The following is a 21,514-nucleotide window of genomic DNA, read 5'->3' on the forward strand; positions in this document are numbered from 1 at the left end:
ACAAGCAATAGAACACCTATCCACACACCCAACCATAAGATTATCTAAAACCCGATTCGTCTATTGCCGCTAATCATACTCCTGGTACCCTGTTGCGCGTTCCCAAACCGTGTACAGCCGCAAGCCTCGCCGTCGAGATGATTGATAATAGGAGTCAAGTTCGTGAACTCCTTCCTGCAATCTCGTTTTGGACAGTGATAGGACTTCCCCTGATCTGTCAAGATCTAATCCTTAGGTTGAATATGCTTTATTAATTGAGGGAAGGATGGTGGGTAGTATTAACAGACAGGAGAGTTCAAATGCTGGTTCAAACCATTAAGGCTCCCAAACAGTCGATGGCAGAGATAGCACTCCCAGACCTGGAAATGCTGATAATTTGCGAGGTGATTGGCTTCATAATGCGACGATCCGTGCCAACCGATGAGATTATTGGTGATGGCCCCACCAGGATCCTTGTTCCGCACAAACTTATACAGTGTGTCGCGATTCAACCCTGCAGCCTTGGGGCATGAACCTCTTTCCAAGTGGTACATGAGCCCATTAGCACTTGATAAATCGCGTTTATAGAAGGGGTACTAAATATGCTGGCGCTAATAAATATGCGAGTAGAGGTACATTCTAATTTATTAGAATTTTAGAAATGTTCCCTGCACTCTTTACAATAATAGTGATCCCTTTGCCCATGACGATTTCGCTGCTGCTCTGACGGCCAAGTCTCGTCGGATAACGAGCATCTACACGAGAAATGGTTGACGGCATTTATATGTTGGAACTGGGCCTATTGGGAATTATAGAAACGGGGGCACGTAAGAGGAGGGTTAGCATTTCACAATATTAAAGGGAGTAAAGAAAAGGAATTGCGACATATCACTTACATAATAAAATGCCAAGCCTCCCTGATTATCAATTTCCACATAACCAACCCCCTACACACATACCCAAGGGAGACTCAACATGTCTGCCACTGAAGCCCCTTGCAGACCCCCAACAGGAATGTTGTGGATTAACGAGGGATGCAGTCATGCATGTCACCCAATCAGAATTTGCTTTACCCGTCCTTCAAATTTTCATGTGGCGCAAAGTTTAGTTTCTTGGCATTGACAGTCAAGCAGTAAGTACGGTGGCTGTCACTTCATATACAATACAGAAATCGTCAGCCCATGCACCAATCCCAACAGGACAAGACTTCAAGAACAGATATCGCTTTAGGAAGGCATTGCCACTGAACACAGAACGTCCTACTTAAAATCTGTTTTAAATAGACTATGTATAGACATTGTCGCTACAACACTAAGCCTTACAAGCAGTATGTGTAATCAAAATGCGATAATTCAAACTCATTGGAGTAACGCCTATACAACAGTTGGAGACGAAAATGTCTTATAATAATCGTAAATCGCGCTATCTAAACAACAGAAACCACCCCCCTTCTTATAAACGTATCGACGTCGTGGAGTGGATTGTAGGTGAACATTTCGTTGTAATCTCTCAGACAGCGGTTTCTCATCTGAATATGTCCAGGCCTAGTACTGATACCATGCTTGGCAGTTTGGTGATCAAGCCTTTCCAGGCCTAAGACCTGAAGCGGTCCTTCGCATGTTAACATACTTGCGACGTAGTTAAGGGCAATATCTTCGCAGTTAAACTTCGAGTCGACGTAATTCCGCAATTCCTCCATAAGTGAATCGTTGGACCAGTAATACTCCAGAAACGATAGGTGCGTAAAGGCTAGACCTGTGAGAGCCATATGGTACTTGTCGGGTTTGCCGCTACAGAGGCTATACATGGCTTCATCATGCTCGTTATTGTACCAGCAGCGCGCAAAAGGGCCGGTGAGACGATTCATACCCGATCGCCTCCACTGTTGGAATACCCAGTCAATATCAGTGTGATTAAAATTCCAGTCATCGTCAGAGAGCAGGACACCCTGGGTCATGTATTTAGGGTCCGGTAAGAACTTTTGGTTGAGACTGTTTTCTTCGGAGACCCGGAAACGGACGGGAACATGGTTCTTGCCCACGAAGTCGTTTGGGGGTTGTGTCGTGTTATCGTTCCAAGCAACGACGATTTCGTAGAGGGAGGACGTCTTATATGCTGTGAGATGCTCAAGGGTTTTGTTTAACTGGCCGGGTCGTTTATAAGTTTGAAGCGCGATCCTTAGTTTTTGGTTAGCTAAGGCAAGTCCGCTTCATTTCATGATTGCATTGTAACATACGTAAACATGTCATCCATGAGATGTCCCGTCTTGTCGACGACTGTGTTCCAAATGGTCATATTGGCAACCTCATCCCGAGGACCACACGTCTTTTTCGCTTCGTGAAAGCTCGAATACTCATGAAGTCCTGACCAATCGCTCTTGGTGTCGTCGTTGACACTGAATGTGGAGTAGTCAAATCCATACATGGAAGCGAATACCATGCAGACGACAAAGCTGGCAACGGATACAATGAGTAGCCTCCATTTCTTAGGTAGACAATTTCTCATGTAATGGCTGATGGATGATGGTTCTGAGGAATCGTCGAAGGGCATCGGCGTCATCTCATTGGACTTTCGGTTTGAGTTCGACATCTTTCAGGTGATGAAAAAGAGCGGGTAGCCAGGCCCAAGTCTGCCAGATGCTACGCGATGGAGGATGGCATAATATAGTATAATATAAAAAAAGAATTAAAAAAAACCAGGACGTTGAAGGATATATTAATAGTAAATAAGGCAGCTAAAGAAAAAAAAGAAAGAATAGTGAAAGAAATTTTTCCTTGCAACGGGAGACAAATAAAATGTAGAAGTCTAGAATCTAATAATAACAAAGCTTAACTGTTTCTGAGGCGTAATGTTCTCCACCCAAAGATTACTCTATTGTCTAAGTGTCTCACCCTCCCTTGTTGTGTTGTTTGTCAGCTACATACAGAAATCATAATCTACTCGCCCACAACAGATGGAAGCCTCAATGGATTGGCGATATTATTACATATTTAAATCTCTCTCTGGTATTAGTCAAGGGCGGTTTGGTCGATAGTTAACATGAAGATGTAATGATTACTGGCGCGGTATAGAGAACAGTAAGCGAAACAGGGCTATTGTTTGATCTTTCATCCCTTGCGCTGTTATTGACCATTACTCGGTGGGTTGCAGTGCAACTTTCCCCACCTCCCCACTACAGTGTCTCTCGTTCTGGCCTATCAATTTGCTTCACTGCATTCCATCCGGAATGCTAGAGTGCGCTTGCAAATGCGAGGGAGGTTTTATTATATAATAACGCATGGTTGCATTGATCTTCAATCCCTTGCATTCTGGCCGATTAACTTGTTTCGCTGGGTTTTAGATCATCGAGATGGAATGTCAGGGCTGCGTATGCAAATGCAAGGAAGATTTAAGTGTGCCTACTACCACGAAGTGTCCGGATTATTTCGCGGACCCGAGGGCGTTGCACTCTGCCCTCGTTGTTTATTTCCCTGCATTCTTAGATGGAATGTTAGAGGGCGTATGCAAACGCGAGGGAGATCTAAAGTATGGACTATTGCATAGTAATTCCTCGCTAATAGTAGTATATCTACATATTTTCATCCCTTGTATCTGGTAGGTTTAACTTGGAATTCCAACATTAAGCTTACCTTTTTTTTTTCTTTCTTCATTTCCGTTTCTTAGCCTACCCTACCGTGCCTCCTAACATGTTAAAACCATGTTATTTTCACCATGCAACCCCAACTTCTCCTCCATAGGTGTCTATCTAATATTGAATCTTATATGTATTTATTACCTTATTGCTTTTTTAATCTTATACAATTCTTAAAATTGCGCCACAGTGCGTAAGTAAGAGCAAGGGAGTTAATTATGGAAGACTAAAGCTAAGACTTTTTTATTTTTTTTTTATTTGCAAAGCCACTGCTGCTATCCTTCCTTTTATAACTTTTTTTCCGCATCTTCCTTTTCTGTTTTCTTTTCTCTTATCTTCTAAGTCTAATCTCATCTAATATCTGCCCAAAATGGCTTCCCAAGCAATAGGCCTGTATATGGGGTATGTCTTTGAAAGTCACAAGTTTGAGGTTAGCTACTAATTAACCTTTTTAGAGCATGGGTCATTTCGTCAAATTCGACAATCTTATTTAATAAATGGTTAATCGATACGGCTGGCTTTAGTAAGTCAGCAGATCTATTGACGACTTGAGGCATTGCGAGCTAACAAACCCCGTAGAATATCGTATGTCTTCCGGCCTGCAATTAAATCGCTCTGGACAAGTATGCTAATGAGACCCCGAAAGCTATTTTATTGGTGTCAATACATCTTATTTTCGCCTCGATTGTCACACAGATTATGGCTCGCATGACAACGAAGCTCGATAGCCGCCATGATCTCCCTAAAACATGGACCTTCTTCCTGACAACAATTCTACCAATTGGCATTGTTTCATCGGGCTCCTTAGTTTGTTCCAACTTGGTCTATCTCCACCTCTCGGTTGCTCTTATTCAGATGCTCAAGGCGGCCTCCCCGTTCACTGTGCTCCTTGTCCAATGGATGTTTGGCCTCGCCAACCCAACACGGACCCAAATTATAAACATCCTCATAATCGTCTTTGGTGTTGCAATCGCCAGCGCTGGCACGTTAGAATTTTCCTTTATAGGATTCTTCTTTCAACTTGGTGGACTTGGATTCGAGGCTGTGAGAGTGGTCTTGATTGAGGTCCTGCTTAGCCGCCAAGGACTGAAAATGGATGCTATGACGGGTCTTTACTACTCTGCGCCCGTTGTTGCTGTATTGAACCTTTTGTCAGCGGCCATAATTGAGCTGCCCCATTTTAACATGGCTGACTTACATCGAGTTGGATTCTTGGTGTTGTTGCTGAATGCTGCTGTTGCTTTTACTCTGAGCTTTACGAGTATGGTCTTGGTAAGTCTGATTACAAAGGAGGATATGAGTATCAGAGCTAATCTTATACAGATTGGCAAAACATCAAGCCTCGTGATGTCTCTATCAGGGATCTTTAAGAGCCTTCTCTTGATTGGCTGTTCTGTTATTATTTGGCACACAATACTTACGCCAGTTCAGTTATTAGGTTATACTATTACTCTACTTGCACTTATTTACTATTCATTGGGCTGGGAGAAACTTTTGGCAGGATACCACGCTGTTAGTAATTGGGCTTTTCAAGATTGGTCGTTATCTCTTAAGGGCAAATTAGGTACTGGGGCAGGTATCTCACCACAGGCTGAAATGGTCTTATGGATTGGCTATGCAGTATTTTGTATTTGTGTGGTTACTTTTGCTTTATATATAGGTCATTAAACAGCTACTTATTATATATAGAGAATTACAATTTGGCAACTGATATTAGATATGTCCTATTGCTTATTTAACCTTGCTTTAACCCGAGTTGGCTTGACTTGCAACTATCATATTGCACTATCTATAATATTCTCTAAAACACTTGTATAGTAACTGCACAGCTGCAAAAGAACCAAGATAGAGCACTATGATTTGAATTGAATGACCAGTTTTCCCGATGTCTAGTAAGGTTAGTCAACTGAGAATTATGACATCGACATGGGTGACATACCTTGGAGAACCGATTAACCAGATTGTCCAGTTCATCGAAGTTCAATGACTCCACAATGGGCTTCACCACGCCTCTCCTTACGAACTCGAGAGCTTCCAGTGTTTCAGTCCGTGTTCCCACCAACGTTCCCAAAAGGTTAATGCCACGGTCAATGAGAGTCAGAGGATGCAGACTCATCGCTTGATCTGGTGGAGGAATACCAACGCAGACCAGAGTACCAAACACTGCAACTAGATCAAGAGCGTTTTGATAAGCTCGACCAGATCCTGCGGTAACAATAACGGCCTTGGCTCCAGCTTCGTTGGGAGTAAGCTTCCTCAATCCCGCTGGTGTAGCAGGCGATGCTCCGTCAAAGTATGCATCAGCTCCCATCTTGATACAGGAATCTTTTGCGGGCCCGATATCAACAGCAGCAACACGGAATCCCATGGCCTTCGCATACTGAATCCCCAAACCCCCAACACCACCGCCAGCTCCGACTATAGCAACCCATTCTCCCGGTGTCGCTCCACAAGCCTTGAGGGCTTTATATGCAGTAACGCCGCCACACAATGTCGGTGCAACCAGTTCATCTGGGAGCTCATCCGACTCCGGAATTGTGAGCACATAACGACTTGGTACAATGCAGTGTTCGGCGAATGTTCCATCCCATTTTCGTCCAGAATTCTGCTGCTCTAGACAACGGACTTCGCCGCCAGGCTCACGACAACAATTGCATCGACCGCAGACGTCTCTGACCCAAGCGATGCCAACTCTATCCCCAATCTTGACAGAACCGGGATCTACACCAGAGCCAACTTGAACCACGCGTCCCACGCCCTCATGGCCAAGAACCTCACGGCATGGACCGAGGTAGCCACCTGCAAGGGCCATATCAGTGCCGCAGACACCAGTTGCAGATAGTTTGACGAGCACTTCCCAAGGCTGAAGCTTGGGGATGGGAAGAGAGTTGATCTTGAACTGAAAATCATTATCTGAGCGCTTTATAACATGTCAGCGACTGGGAAAACAAAGATCATTCGGCTTGCGATTCGGCTTACAACCACGGTAGCTACCCGATGGCAGGGCTCGTCAGCTGCGGCATCTACCATGAGTTCGGTGCTATTAGGTCAGAGAAAATTTGGTTATGTCGCGACTGAATGTGGTTGAGGGAAATTGTCACTGGCTTAGGTTAGATATAGTTTCAAGTGGAAGGTATACAAATAATAACTGTGAGATATGTTGAGTGCAAATCGCGGATGCCGCGAACAAATGCCGAAGTGCCTCTCTCTAGAAACCGAATGGCTATGCTTTTGCGGGGTTTTACCATCTGGATGTAGACTAGATCGTGGGGATGAGGCGGGATGCCGATCTCACTTGCGGGGGTGGCAGATTTCCCGACTCCACGTGTTCGTCATCTACGGAGCATGATTTTTTCTTGCAAGGAAGACGGAATAGGTCATCCTGTCTATTCAGTCTCATCTCTCTGCTATTGATTGAGGATCTCGTGACTTATGACTCTCCTGGCATTGCATTCGCTAGATTGCATCCCTCGCTTGCTCCAATTCGGACTGCCGCCTAACTTCGCTGCCCAATTTCATGGCCTCGGTTAATGCCAGGACGGATGAGCAACCGCAACATTGCTGTCCTATTTGCTTTGCTGAGGTTACAAAGTCCGGTGAGTCACTTGAGACATAGACCCTTGGCTGGATGCAAAGCTTACTAAATGTTGCATCAAGACCACCTTAATCGACATTACCTATCGCGTGAGTTTATTACCACCTCCTTGAAGGGTATGTATACTGAGGCAACAAGGATCCAGAAACAGATGAAAGGCCTTATCAATGCCAATACTGCATGCGTGGTTTCAACCGTCGGTCATTCTGGACTTAATTATTCTTTTTTGGTTTTCAATAGCTGAGTAATAGTCATCAGAGACGCACTGCTTCGACATTTGAGAACATGTGACAGACGTCTCCGAGCAGGGTTACCGCCTCCAATACTGGACCACAAGAAGTGAGGGAGACGACAGAACGCTTGTGAAAGATGTGCAAAGCTGAAAAGGAAATGCAGCGGATCGCAACCTTGCAAAGCCTGCGCCGACCAGAACCAAGATTGCAATTACGGTCAAACGCCACCGAAGAAGAATTGTTTTACTAGCCCGCCGGAGCTCAGAAAAGACCCGATCCTGTACTAACACGCGGATTTATCATCACAGGACCTCAAGGTTCAGAATCCAACATTTTTATCACAGCATGACTGGACTCCAGACTCAAGTCACTCGACGCTAGTCACCTCATTCTATCCTCACCAACTTCTACGACCTTCCCCAGTCTCTGAATCCAATTTAGGCACTAAGTTTATGCCGCAACCTGACTTTTATCTACCGCAACCAGAGTGGTCTGCCTCGTGTCATCCCCCATCGTTGTCGCTGGTGACACCAAAGCCGAGTCTTCCTCGCATGAGCCTCTGCTTTCTCGCCAGACTTACCTACTCTCATGGTTTGGTAAATTCGTTTAACTGCGACAATAATGTGATTCAGGGATTGATTCCTTCTGGTCTCCTACAAGATGGTAGCCGGCCTTCCTTTGAACCTGTTTCCATTTCTAGTACCCTATTCGCATCACCTGGGGTACCGATGAGCCAACGGACACTGACCTAACAAAGGCTGACAGGACGACACTTCTTGGCAAGCAAATGTGAAGAGATTATCAGAGATATCCGGGAAACAACATCTCAAGCGGCTGATATGAGCTTGTCTGCATCCCAACAACTGTCTTGTGCACGATTCTTTTCCCCAAGAAATGTGGAGTTATTCTTGACGACGTTCTTTCAAATCTGGCCTCCAAACTGGCTTGTCTTCCATAGACCAAACTTTTAACTCAACTCTCAAGCCCCCTACGTTGATAGCGGCTCTTTCATTGATCGGTGCCACCTTGAGTCCCGAAAGGAAGCAGCGTGATCAAGCCATGGTCTGGTAGGAGACAGTCGAGAACTGGATCTTCCAGGGCCCAGACTTCAACGAAGACATAGTTCCTCAAACAGACGACGATAACCAGGCTTACCATGTTCTCCAGCGACTTGAAATAGCACAAGCTGCTTATGCCATCGTTATGCTGATGAATTGGGAGGGTAATACAAAAACGAGGCTCAGAGCACGAAGGACCCGATTTCCAGACATCGTCTACGTTGCCCGCAGCCTTTATGCCTTCGCGATGCCTGGAACAAGTGAGGAAGAACCCCTTGCTCTGTGCAGCCTCTATGATCATTAGAGAGAATTTGCATTACGAGAGGAGTTGATCCGCACTCTTCTGTATACATTCCTTCTCGATTCTGCATTCGTCATGTTCTACAACATGAGTCCCCGGATGGTAATTAACGAGTTAGAATTTGGTCTCGCAACTACAGATGAACACTTCGGTGCCTCAGATGCCGAAGCATGGTTTATGTCCACTCAAGCTGCAGAACACAGGGCAGTGGCATGCAGCCAGGTCACGTTATCCCAATCTTTAAGCATGATTATGACTGAGGATTGCGGTGCTACCCAGTGGGGAATCTTTGAGCAAATGAGTCCATTAAAATCTGTTTGCTATCGCTAGTGGTAAGTTGTATGGGAAGACAAAACAGCATGTTCTTATTAATTCATTTTTGCCTTCCATGATCTTATCTATCACCACCAGAATGGACCAGACCAAGGATCCAGATCTTTATCAATCACACAAGGGTTGAGGAAATGGTTTCGAATTTGGTCCAACTGTAACTTCTTCCCAACCGCCGAGAATTATCTCTCTTCTGTAGGAAACAAGATTGGGTTCTTTCTGCATGCAGATGAGTATTGGTGTCTCACTAATCTGTTCTGCCGGCAATTGGAAACTGGTATCAACCCCCACCAAGCATTTAGTGATACTCAATAAAAGCTCTCTCAAGAAATATCTGATATGGGTAAAATACACAGCTTGATCCTTCGCTACCAAGATGTAGATCTCGGCGGAATAGTTCTGTTATAAAGCATCACTTATTTTTCTTCTCTAATCTCTTTCTTTCGTCGGTGTTATGAAGCCAATCCAACCAAGGCATTCCTCCAAAGTGAACATCGAAACGCTCATGATGACGATCATGACGATAGGCTGCGCCCCCAAAGAAGTCGAAGCCACTATGAACGGTTGCCGTCTCGATGAGTTGCCAAGCCACAAACGCCCACATGGTCAAGACGTGAGTTCTGAGCAATATGGGCGGGAGGACAATGGGAATTGTGTTGGCTACAATATGCTCGATGGGATGTGCATATTGTGAGGCGAAGGCGACTGGTGCGGTGAACTTGTGATGGATTTTATGGATGCGACGGTAGAGGTATGGTATGTGAAACAGTCGATGGGAATAGTAGAAGAGAATTTCTCGAGCAACTAAGCAGATGGCGAAGTCGCTCACGAAGCTCTTCGCAGATGGCAGAGATGCTGTGATCTGGAATGTTGATGGCATATTTCGCTGCGTCGCCACAAACGCTAGCGATAGTTGCAGTCCAATGACTATGAGCTGATTCCTCAAGGATATCACGATAGAGTCCAAAATCTCGGACCCTTTGGGCTGTTTTGGTGGAGGCTGTATCTTGTGTTTCGACGCAAAGCTTGGGGCAACATGATCAAGGAGAAGAAAAAGAGCTGAAGGAATCCACCAGAAGAGGATCTGGATGAGGCCGCTGCCTACGAACTCGATCGTAAATGGATCATAGGTAGCGACTATATTAGCCCAGAGTTGAGACATTTTGACTTCGGCTTTGGTGGTCGATTGATGATTGAGCTGAAGGATCATGAGATCGAAAGAGGTAGATATACTTTTCTCAACGACTAACTCAATCGAGGAGGAGCAAATCAGAGGCGCTTTGATACCCCGCAATGTTTGAAGTCTAGTACTCATAAGGAAGTCGTGTCAAGAGCCTCTGTCTTCACTTTGCCTTTTTAAGTCTAACCTCTACAGTTTCACGCGGAGCCTCGGTTGGCTTGAGTGGCGTCATGGTCCATGTGGTGATCCACATGAATTATCTTGACCTTCTCCGAGGCTCTGTTTGGCAGCCAGAGAACTATTAGCAATAAAGTGAGGTTTCATTGGTTGAACCTCTGTAATCTCAAATTGGCAGGCGACTATATGAGAGGCATGACATGCTGCTCGGGGCCCGCGGGTCTTATATCTTAACACTCCGACGGAGTCACAAGTGCATTACCCTCGAACATCAGAGAGTCTTATGTTCCAGAGGACCAGCTAGTCCTTTGCAATGTTTCGCAAGAACGCCTACAATCTCCAAACAACTCTATACCACCACATTTACAATACCCACTCAGCCTTCGACCTCCCTCTACGTCCAGTCGGAACTTTCCAGCCAATACTTGACTTGTCAAACTTGAACGCGGGTGCCAGCATTTTGAAGTCCCCATCCAGCCCGTATTCCTTGCCACTCATGTCCCAAAAGTACCCAGGATGCTTAAACATTTCCGGGCGAATTTTCTGTAAGGATTGATGCGTCTTCCCAACGAGCGCACTCATATCATCGTAATGGCGAGGGTTGAACTGCAAGTCCCGGCTTCTTAAGGTCTTCTGTTGGTCCTCAGAGTACAAGCCGAGACGATAATACCAGATGTTATACTGCGTGAGGCTGATATCGATGTCGAAGGTTACATCTTCTTTGGTGCGGGCTAACAATGCTTGGACAGCAGCCGCGGCTCCAACCAATCCGGTCTGATAGTCCGAGTTGGCTGAGGCAATGTCAGAAACGAAATCTTGAGATTTAATAACACGGTGAACTTACGGAACAGTGGAACAACAGCCTCGTCGAGACCAAGAAACTTGCCCTGTAAGTATGACAGCCCAACCAAACAGTCACTAATCTGCTGCCATCCCGAGCGGTACGAGAGCGGCCCCTTGAAACCATAACAATTCTCCCTCATATAGATCAGACTTGGGCTCAACTCACGCAAAGACTTGGAGTCAAAGCCTAGTTTCGCCAAGGCACCAGGACGGTATCCATCAACAAGAACATCAGCCTCTTTGAGAAGCTCAGAAAGCGTTTGTCGTCCCTCGATTGTCTTAAGATCAATGTCAACGTCTCTCTTGCCAGTCTGAAGATCCGGCATCGTTGCTGCATACTCGGGTAACCTGCTGCAGGAGACACGGATGACATCGGCCCCAAGAACACTGAGGATCTTGGATACTGCTGGAGCTGCGATGACACGAGATAAGTCCAAGACTCTGATGCCGGCGAGTGGGCTATAGCTCTCACTGTCTCTGGCTTCGGGCCAAGGCTTCTTCGGTGCTGGCACGCGAGTCGATGTCCATAAGGGTTCCTCCGACATGACCTTGCCATGCTCGCTTGCGAAGAATTCCTCAGGCGTATAACAAACTACACCAGCTTGCTTGTACTTCTCATTGGCGACCTTCTCAATATCCTTAGAGTCCCATTGTGCAACTTTTTTCGCGTAGGTCTCGAAGGCTTCTTCAGTGCTGACATCACTATCCTCAACACCCAACATCTCCATCGTGGGCAAAGCGTTCATAGATCCATGCAGATGATACCATCTTCCGTCTTTGGTTCGATAAACATTTGTCGCATATCGCCTGATTGGCTTGCTCATCTGATGGATGTCCATCTTGGCAAGCTCTGCTAGCATTTTGTTGTTCTGCATAAAGTGCTTGCCACCAATGGTGGGTAGTAGCACTGATTCAAGGAACAGGGTTGCAAGGTCCGTGTTGATTTCAACATTCTGGTAGTTGATGCTATAACGCTCTGCTGCGACAACATTTGCAGCTGTGGCTACGAGAGCGTTTAAGGCAGCGCTCGACTCCGTGATCTTGAGAGGCGTGAGGACGAAAGGTTGGTCGTCTTCTCCAACGAACTTGACTCTCTCGGCGGCTTTGACGAAAGAGTCTGGAAGTTGTAATCTGGGATCCTGAAGGAGAACTTCATTTAGGATTCGAGTAGCTTCGGTGAAAATGGAGTAATTCGACATGGTGTTGACGAATGAGGGGCGATTCTTGGGGAGGGATGTTGCACAAGGTTTGGAACAAACTCAAGGTTGCTGTATGTAAACGGAACAGATGTTCTCAATGCTACATGTACCGTTACAACCGGGGATTTAAGTAATGCTCTCGGCTAAGTGAAACCGACTATTGCTTCCACTGTCCTTCAAGTCAATGATGTCTTTGGTCTCTCCGGAGTTCTGGGGCTTGATCCGACCCTCGGAGTCTTGCGCCGGAGTTCTGACAGCGGGCTTCGGGACACGGCTAACTGTGACACAGGGACAATGATGTCACCAAACATTAATCGAACAAGTGACTGACATACTCAAGTACGGAGTACTGACTGTCGGTTGTCTCGGATATGAGACTTGTGAATCGCAATATCCGAAATTGCGGGGTGATATAAAGATGACTTATACTCAACGCCTCGCAACCCCTCAACCTTAGAGGAGGGCTTGGTGGTTATGCAATCTAACACACTACACCGTAATTCCTTGCAAGCAGTTCAGAGACACAAAATCATCATGTCCTCTAACAACGAATGGCGCGCGGGAGAATTCGGCGTCAGGCCTGTACGAGTGGCTAACTGTTCCGGTTACCATGGTACGAGAAGTCTTCCATAATCGAGATATGACTAACTGTTAATTTTGTAGGAGATCCAGCCATTGAGATGTATAAGCAGGCTACGTTGGGCGATGTTGACTTTATCACTGGTGACTACCTCGCTGGTAAGCCTTGGGCTCTTGAAACTTAGATGGGCTGCGTTGCTTACAAGAATCAGAGGTCAACATGGCCAATAATGCGGAGGCATATGCGAGAGGACAACATCCAGGCTACGAGGCTACTGCATTGAAAGGCCTTGAACTTTCGATCGATACCATCGCAGAGAAGCGGATCAAAGTTGCCATCAATGGTGGAGCACTCAATCCTGAAGGTCTCGCTGTGAAAGTAGCAGCTTTGGTAAGACGTTCCAATGGCATTTTTAATTGATGTCTTAGGCTAAACGTTTCCCAGGTTGGCGAAAAAGGTTACAGTCTCAAGGTAGCCTATGTTTCCGGTGATAACGTGCTTCCCAAGCTCGGCAAACACATGCCGCAAGACAGAGAAAACGCGTTGGCTCATCTTGATTCTTTAAATGATCATGTTACTCTCACTCCTGAGACCTACATATTCGCCAAAGGCGGCGATGAACCTCAGGAAATAGTGTCTGCTAATGCCTATCTCGGTGCCCACGCCATATATGAAGCATTTCAACACGGTGCCGACATCATCATATGCGGCCGAGCTTCTGATGCCAGCCCCGTCATCGCCTGCGCATGGTACTGGTGGTCTTGGAGCAGCACCAACTACGATGAACTGGCTGGTGCCTTAGTCGCAGGACACTTGATTGAGTGCTCAGCCTATGTCACCGGCGGTAACTTTGCAGGCTTCGGCGCTTTTGATCTTGAGAACTTTGTTGACCCTGGTTTCCCGATTGCTGAGATTGCGCAAGATGGCTCTTGTGTCATCACGAAGCATGAGGGTACCGGCGGTATGGTCACTGTTGATACGTGCAAGTCTCAGCTCGTTTATGAGTTGCAAGGCAATGTGTACATTAACAGTGATGTGAAAGCCTACTTGGAAGATATTGAGATGGACCAAGTTGGTGAAGACAGGTATGCAAGGCCCAAGTCGTACCAGCGTCGCTAACTTAAACAAAGAGTTCGTGTTCACGGACTTCGCGGTGCGCCACCACCAGATACCACTAAGCTCGCACTCTTTTACAAAGGGGGCTACGAAATGCAGGCCTTGTTCAACGCAACGGGCCACAACTTTGAGCAAAAGTTTGCCCTTCTTGAAAAGCAAGTTCGCTTTCATCTTGGTGAAGGGAAGCTCAATCATCTCGACTTTCTCGAGTTTCAGAGGATTGGCGTTCCAGCTGTGAACCCTGCCAACCAAAACAGCGGTACCGTGTATCTCCGCATTTTCGCTCAGTCAACGAAGGCAGAAGCTCTTCAGGCGATTATGATGGCCATTGGAAACATCTCATTGAAGCATTACTCAGGTTGGTCTATCCGGCGAATGGAAATAATGCCATGGTCACTAACTTGTATGTAGGGTTCCACAGCTCTTTGGACTTCCGCTCTGTTATGCCTCGTCCATATCTGGCATATTATCCAGCTCTTTGGCAGCAAGCCAAACTTGAGGAGAAGTTCCATTTTGTGAATGCAACTGGCACAACGAAATCTTTCAAGACTACACCTCCTCCTCGGTTTGAGATTATGGAAAAAAGGGCATCTTATGACACCAAATCACCAACGCCTCTTGACGGTGGAGTTCTTCAAGTGCGATTGGGTAGTATCGCCCTTGGCCGTTCTGGAGACAAGGGCGCCAATTTGAACTTTGGGCTGTTTGTTGACACGCAGGCCAAGTGGGACTGGCTGCGCTCATTCATGTCTCGAGCCAAGGTACAAGAGCTTTTGGGAGAAGACTGGCGTCCAGAGTTTTCCATTGAGCGTGTTGAGTTTCCCAGGATCTTTGCTGTGCATTTTGTTGTATATGGTATTCTTGGTCGTGGAGTCAGTAGCTCAAAGCGATTAGATGGGTTTGGAAAGGGTTTTATTGATTACTTTAGGGATAAGGTTGTTGAAGCGCCCGTCTCTATCTTGCAACGCAGCCATATCTAGACTCTAGAGCAATCTATCAATCTACACATTGTCTGAATTCCGACTCACCAAGGTAGTGCGCCGTGTCCATTCCAGATTTCTCTTACTCACAGACTCTTCTTGGTCACATTTTATGAAGATTTCCTCATTTTCCTCACCTCCTCTCAGGTATCTCAAATCATCAGATCTTCTGTAATTGGGGGTCACATACAGGTATTCCTTAGTCTCGTTTGGTGGACCCGTCCGGAGTTTTGGTGCGCTATGACACAGAAGTCTCGGAGTTTTGCGCACTAACGAACAGGAGCCGAGGCACAGAACAAGCGCTACTATAATTAAAGTTTACAGTGGTCATGGGTCGTGGAATGGGTATTCCGTCCCCTCATGAACCGGAATTCTCGTCTGTTGACTTCTAAACTCCGAAAAATGAACAACCGCGGCGATCGTCGGCGTCGCCTTGCAAAGGTACCCATTACTCGCTATGGCACGGTAGAATACGATTATTGACTAATTCCGTGGTGCCAGGCATGCGACCATTGTCGGAAAGGCAAGGTCCGATGCGACGGAACCCGGCCAGTTTGTGGACGGTGTCGGGGTTGCGGAAATGAATGCCACTATGCAGATGTTGACAAGCCCGATCCACGTCAACGCCGATCTAGAGTTCCATCTCGAAACTCGACAGGTATTACAATTGTCGAGGAGACTTTTGACGGAGCTGGTGCTTCCTCAGCCTTGTTGTCAGACTCTGCAGTCGTCCAAACAGTCGCTCATCCTCAGTTACATCTTCAAGCCCATGATGAGCTTCACAGCTTCACAGAGTCAAGTCCCGCTCAGACTTTGGCAGCAACGGATACAAGCCCTCGGGACACGATAGTTGGTGGTCATGGAGATATGCGCTACTTTGGTAGGTTTGCATGATCACTCAAACTTTCATGAGCTTATTCAATATGTCGATAGGTCCGCCATCGGGCATATCCCTGGTGTCGACGGCCACTCCACGCAAATCAGGACAGCATACACCAGAATCGTGGTCCAAATGGACACACCCATCTATCGAGCCTTTGTTCACAAAGCGGGTCATGAAGCCTCTTCCATCTTGGACTGGGGCATTCTCCCTTGTCAGCGAATTCTTCACTCATGAGCACCAAGTCTTCCCTTGCTTCAACGCACCAGCATTCATGTGCCTACTAGGCCAGCAGTACTCAGGGACGGGTACTGAGAGTCCAGCGTGGTGGGTCTCGCTCAATTCTGTTCTTGCAATCGCACAGCGTCGTCGAGCGGAGGCAGCTCAATCAGCAGAGGCAGAGGATCTAGCCTGGGCCTATGCATCAAATGCACTTGCCGGGACATGGGATGTTCTCATGCGTAGTACACAATTGTCTTCTGTCCAAGCTCTGCTAGCCATTGCCTGGTTCTTTATCGGAACACCAAACCCGCAGCCCAGCTTCATGCTCGTTGGTTGCGCCGTGCGTCTTGCACACTCGATAGGCATACATGTCGAGAGCCAGGATCCGTCTGTAAGTTCAGCAGAAGCAAATATGAGAAAGAAGGTCTTTTGGATCGCGATTTGTCTGGACCGGGAACTGTGTCTCCGAACTGGAAGACCCCCTTGTCACGATCTCAACGCTGCCTACGTTGACCCACCAATGGGTTCCTTGGATGAAACGGAAATCATCAAGACTGTTGAGGGGCATGAACTAAACCTCTTCAAAGGTCAGATACAACTAGCCGCGATCCAAAGCGCGATTTACCAAGATCTTCATTCAAGCAAAGCCCCACCGAATGGCATTGCAGATTCAGTGACGGACTTACTGCAGAAGCTGGAGAACTGGCGTACTGAATTTGTACCGTCTCTCACTCATGATTCTGCTGGGAGGTGCGAGCACCACGGGTTGATGCGGTTGTACTTTTCCTACTACAATGCCGTTATCGTTGTGAGCCGCGCACATAGTCTAACTTATTGGGTGTCACCAAATCATCCGGAAATGTCAGCCCTACCTTCAAAGATGAGAGACTCCATAGAGAATTGTCTCAACGCGTCCCGGTGCATTATTGGATTAAGCAAGCTTATACCAGTCACATGGAAGAGCTTTCACTGGTAAGTTCCATCAGTTCACGGCTTTAATTAATGACTAATTGGCTAAAGGGACGTCATTCCAATACCTATGAGCGCTGTTGTTATTCTTTGCATCATGACACTTCGGAATCCTATGAACGAGAATGCGCGGAATGACATGGGTTTGGTTGGTGACGTCATGCAGATTTTCAGAACTCTAGACGAGGCATACGGCAATACTTACCTCACTCAGGTCCAAAAGGTCTGCCAAGAACTATACAGAAAGGCTCATTACGCTGTGCAATCTTCAGGTGCACAACTAGTTGAGTCTATCAATGTAGAACCTCCTGCTCTTCAAGCTTCCTCGAATGCCAACCAGCAGGAAAGTCATCAGCACCATACTGATAATATGTTTGGCTTCAATATGGATGTCTTTGAGCAGACAATGCCTTATCCAGTTCCGATGCTTTGGGACTTGGATACGTCACTATGGACTTCTATTGTATAGGTCTAGTTGAATACTATTTGCTATTAATGACAGCGCTGCTGTTGTAAATCAACGAATTTTGAGTGACAGGCATAAAAAGCAGTGCGGTTTTGTAGGCTAGAGATATTGAAACATGACGTGAAAGCAGACATTCTCGAGAGATACTAAATTGGACGGCGAACTAACCCCTAATCTGTTCAAAAATGAGCCAGCAGCTGGAGACTTGCCTCTTGAGACTCTTAAGCATTGCCCACTGGACGGGTCAGAATGTGTGGATTGGGTTACTCGTAGAAGTACCTAGTTACCAAGTAACCCCGTGGTCTGCGCTGGCAGTTCTGTTGGTTTTGGAGATCGTCACCGCGCGCGTCTTAACCAGCCAGAGAGAGGTGCTAGCGGTAAAAGACTCCTCCTTTCCGTCTGGGCAATTACAGACTAATCTACATACGAAATAGTACCTTATGCATAGGGCTTTGGACCACGGCAAATGAGTGCCTGCTTCTTGTAATGCGCTGGACCGGTTTTCTGTTTTAAAAGAATCGATCAGGTCATATTCTACTAACTTAAAGTATAATGATACGAGTGTCCGGCGCACCGTCACATGTTTACCGATGCCCAGCTCCCCGACAACCACGTTTCTCTGTCACCCAAGCCGAAGGCGTGCGGCGGGCACTTTCTCACCTAGCTTCATGATAGCTGGTGGGGGCCCAACAGGACTGATAGAGAAGAGGCTGATGTGGGTGTGACTCTTGGTATAATGCCACTTTATGTGCTCAAACTGGGTCGTATCGCGAAAGGCCTCATAGTTCCAGTAGAAGTTGCGCAGCCATTTATGCAGATATGGATAGCCTAACCTGATGTCACGGACGTTACACTTGAAATGTTAACGTAATGCTGTTTTGGGCCGTAATCACAACATTCAAGATGAAAGGAACTTACGTCAAAAGCATATGAGAGTAATATATCTAATGGCCACAGGTTAGTGTCATGGCAATACAGACTGGAGTCAGTTCGAGACTCACCAACGAATATCTACCTCCGTGATGTTGTTGCCAAAATAGTAAGGCCTATTTCGAGACTTGGAGATGGGCTTCTACTTTGTCCAAGGCCTCGAATAGGGTTACCCTAAGAAGTCGCTAGCCATTCGGTGCAATTATCTTCCGACCTTCCACTTGGAGCTGCTACAGAGATTATCTATTTCTACATTGAGCACCGCATCGGACCAACGGTATCTTCAGGTTGCCCCCCGGCATCCGCGAAATACCGGCGGCGCAATGCCTCTGCCTTGTATTACAAAGCGGCGTTAGATGGGGCGCAATCGAGAGTCGGCTGAAGGAAATTTCGGCCCGAGAGCGGGCTTTCGGTCATTTTATATGACCGTTCTCCTAGAAATGACGCAGCTCTGCGTTTGATGCTTCATTGACGCCTTCGAGCTTGAATTGGAGGAACCTTTAAATGTGAACAATGTTTCGTCACCATCTTTAGACAAATCATCTTTCGATGAGAACAGAACTATCACAACACTAAAAGACAGCCAATTTGACTTCTCAAACTCAGCCTTAACCAAATAATACGCCATGACCATCTCTACAAACACTTCCGCTCCTCTTATCGCTGTGGTTGGCTCCACTGGGCTCCAAGGAGGCAGCGTGATCAATAATTTGGCCGCGGCGGAACTTCCATATCGTATCCGAGGTTTGACAAGAGATGCAACGAAGCCCAAGGCGAAAGCTCTTGCCGATCAAGGAGTCGAGGTGGTCTCTTGCAACCTTAGTGCGGACAACAAAGATGGAATTCGGAAGGCCTTCGCCGGCGCGACATATGTATTCGTAAGATCCCTGTAGCGATATTGCCGTAAGTGAAACTGATAAGAAAATTCAGATCATGACCAATTTCTGGGAACATATGGATGAGCGCCGGGAGACGGCTGAAGGAAAAGCCATGGTTGAGGCAGCCAAGAACATCGGCGTTAAATTACTCCTGATCTCCTCAGAGACTAACGCGACCCAGGTTTCGGGAGGCAAACTTACCAAGGTTTATCACTTTGATTCCAAGGCATCCATCTCTGACCATGCACGGATGCTTGGAGTCCCATTCGTCGACATATACGCTGGTGGCTATATGAACAACTTTACTACTTTCTGCCGGCCGCGTCCCGTCGGAGATGGTACCTATGTCGTCGATGGCGTCTGGTCCGAAGATACCCTGATGCCGCTCCTTGATACCTACTACGATTTCGGTCTTTTTGTCCGACTAGCGATCGAGTCAGATGAGTTCAATCAGGGGGACGGCAAGGTGGTGTCGGCGCATGGGGAATGGCTCAATATTGTGCAACAGATCGACATTCTCAGTCAAGTGACGGGTAAGAAAATCTCATACAATAAAATCAGCGACGAGCAAAGCCGAGAAGGCATGACAAAGGCGGGATTACCAGCTCACGCTATCGACGACATGAGCGACATGTTCAAATTCCATGGGATCTGGGAATCTGTCTATACTCATAGCAATCGGGAGAACCTGGCGCGCCAGCCGCGCACATTCAAAGAGTATTGCGAAAATGAAGATTGGAGCCAGGTCTTTGTCTAATTTACAGATAAATAACAAGAAATGCCAGAGTCTCAATGTGGGATCAAGACTATCACTTTGTATTAGTAGCTGTTTGGAATTGATCTACTCTTCGCAAGTATATAGGCCAGTGCTGTACTTGGCTCGGCAGTGTGAATACATTCTTATTTACATAGTGAAATAGGAAATCCAATAGCTAATATTTACTATTATTTAGATATATTATTAGTAGTTATTATTATATAAAGTGCTAGTCTAAAGGTGAAAAAATATTAAAATATGTAAGAGAAATATTTCGCCAGCCCCACTTCCTGTCTTATCTGGTTTCTTGATAACCAGGCCTGTTAGTTATCGGTCAGGTGATAATAACGATTCGACTACGAACCGCCCCCTTTTCTTGAAATTACCTCATAAAATAGTCTTCTCTTCCTTAAGCACAATGCTATACCGTTAAACCTACCTAGCTTTCCTATTTAAGAACTATTATAATAATTAACCTATTTTTTTTAAATATTACTAATAACTTAACTTGAAATAAATAAAAATTATTATGTAATTAATTTTTATATAAATACTTTTAATTTATTTATTTAATTCTTTATTAATATCTTTTTATAAATAGGATTATCTATTTATATATCTAGTTAGCGGCCTTGGCTAATAAGTTCCTCTAATCGAGCTTTAATAAAATAATTAGTTAACAGGCTATTAACAGCAGAGTCACAATCACCTGTTAAACCGGGTATAGACCGTGATAACTAGAGAGTCATTAACTAAGAGAGCACACCTTGTTTTAGCCTGACGGTTTAGCATCACCCACCTAACTAAGTCTCCAAGTTTCCGGGAGGATTTTTCTCCATAATCCTTTGCCTCTGTTACGAGTCTGGAAACACACATTCATCTCCAAGTTTAACGCATTAACCGCAGCTAGGCCTCGGCCAATCACATTTCACCTTGCGACCACGACATTGAAAACAGGAGAGCGTGCTGCTTGCGCTGGTGTGAATTCCATTGTTTGTAATGCAATGAGGATTGCATTTCAGCAATTTATGTAGCGTTACCGGGTAGGCCTGTTAGAAAAACCAACAGAATTCGCCAGCCTAAGAGGTCCACCCACCGTAAGCGAGACGTGATGGTTGGCTGTAGCCTGGCAGAAGAAGCTACGCCAATCTAAATTTATCCAGTGGCGAATGAGGTCTATCATCCAAGCCCCATGTAGCTGACTCAATTT

At 46.1% G+C, this 21,514-nt stretch overlaps 8 protein-coding genes across 8 annotated transcripts; 4 read left to right on the forward strand and 4 right to left on the reverse strand.

Annotated features, from left to right (window-relative positions):
* Positions 1–1,495: 1,495 nt before the first annotated feature.
* On the reverse strand, positions 1,496–2,541 carry FOBCDRAFT_93963 (glycosyl transferase family 64 domain-containing protein; the record flags this gene model as incomplete). Its single annotated transcript, XM_031183043.3, has 2 exons — positions 1,496–2,156; positions 2,216–2,541. Coding segments are annotated over 2 exons (987 nt in total), but the record flags the coding sequence as incomplete, so codon positions are not given.
* A 1,387-nt stretch (positions 2,542–3,928) lies between these two features.
* Positions 3,929–5,280, forward strand: FOBCDRAFT_318967 (triose-phosphate transporter family-domain-containing protein; the record flags this gene model as incomplete). Its single annotated transcript, XM_059612021.1, has 5 exons — positions 3,929–4,012; positions 4,066–4,133; positions 4,190–4,195; positions 4,257–4,882; positions 4,934–5,280. The coding sequence occupies exons 1-5, from the start codon at positions 3,981–3,983 to the stop codon at positions 5,276–5,278; spliced, it is 1,077 nt and encodes a 358-aa protein (XP_059464805.1). The 5' UTR covers positions 3,929–3,980.
* A 161-nt stretch (positions 5,281–5,441) lies between these two features.
* On the reverse strand, positions 5,442–6,750 carry FOBCDRAFT_318968 (chaperonin 10-like protein). Its single transcript, XM_031183045.3, has 3 exons — positions 6,590–6,750; positions 5,550–6,530; positions 5,442–5,499 (listed from the first exon to the last, which is right to left on the reverse strand). The coding sequence occupies exons 1-3, from the start codon at positions 6,638–6,640 to the stop codon at positions 5,464–5,466; spliced, it is 1,068 nt and encodes a 355-aa protein (XP_031038687.2). The 5' UTR covers positions 6,641–6,750; the 3' UTR covers positions 5,442–5,463.
* A 2,604-nt stretch (positions 6,751–9,354) lies between these two features.
* On the reverse strand, positions 9,355–10,314 carry FOBCDRAFT_260333 (fatty acid hydroxylase superfamily-domain-containing protein). Its single transcript, XM_031183048.3, has one exon. The coding sequence runs from the start codon at positions 10,287–10,289 to the stop codon at positions 9,540–9,542; it is 750 nt and encodes a 249-aa protein (XP_031038690.2). The 5' UTR covers positions 10,290–10,314; the 3' UTR covers positions 9,355–9,539.
* A 533-nt stretch (positions 10,315–10,847) lies between these two features.
* Positions 10,848–12,526, reverse strand: FOBCDRAFT_136022 (CoA-transferase family III domain-containing protein; the record flags this gene model as incomplete). Its single annotated transcript, XM_031183049.2, has 2 exons — positions 10,848–11,275; positions 11,329–12,526. The coding sequence occupies 2 exons, from the start codon at positions 12,524–12,526 to the stop codon at positions 10,848–10,850; spliced, it is 1,626 nt and encodes a 541-aa protein (XP_031038691.2).
* A 534-nt stretch (positions 12,527–13,060) lies between these two features.
* Positions 13,061–15,202, forward strand: FOBCDRAFT_239503 (uncharacterized protein; the record flags this gene model as incomplete). Its single annotated transcript, XM_031183050.2, has 6 exons — positions 13,061–13,139; positions 13,190–13,264; positions 13,318–13,496; positions 13,551–14,191; positions 14,237–14,580; positions 14,634–15,202. The coding sequence occupies 6 exons, from the start codon at positions 13,061–13,063 to the stop codon at positions 15,200–15,202; spliced, it is 1,887 nt and encodes a 628-aa protein (XP_031038692.2).
* Positions 15,203–16,197: 995 nt separating this feature from the next.
* FOBCDRAFT_160299 (fungal-specific transcription factor) lies at positions 16,198–17,774 on the forward strand. Its single transcript, XM_031183051.3, has 2 exons — positions 16,198–17,276; positions 17,325–17,774. Exons 1-2 carry the CDS (start codon positions 16,258–16,260, stop codon positions 17,740–17,742), a joined length of 1,437 nt encoding a protein of 478 aa, XP_031038693.3. The 5' UTR covers positions 16,198–16,257; the 3' UTR covers positions 17,743–17,774.
* Positions 17,775–19,131: 1,357 nt separating this feature from the next.
* FOBCDRAFT_222277 (NAD(P)-binding protein) lies at positions 19,132–20,432 on the forward strand. Its single transcript, XM_031183052.3, has 2 exons — positions 19,132–19,547; positions 19,600–20,432. The coding sequence occupies exons 1-2, from the start codon at positions 19,296–19,298 to the stop codon at positions 20,302–20,304; spliced, it is 957 nt and encodes a 318-aa protein (XP_031038694.2). The 5' UTR covers positions 19,132–19,295; the 3' UTR covers positions 20,305–20,432.
* The last annotated feature ends 1,082 nt before the right edge of the window (positions 20,433–21,514 follow it).

Source organism: Fusarium oxysporum, chromosome V (genome assembly GCF_013085055.1).
Source record: "Fusarium oxysporum Fo47 chromosome V, complete sequence".
NCBI lineage: Eukaryota > Fungi > Ascomycota > Sordariomycetes > Hypocreales > Nectriaceae > Fusarium > Fusarium oxysporum.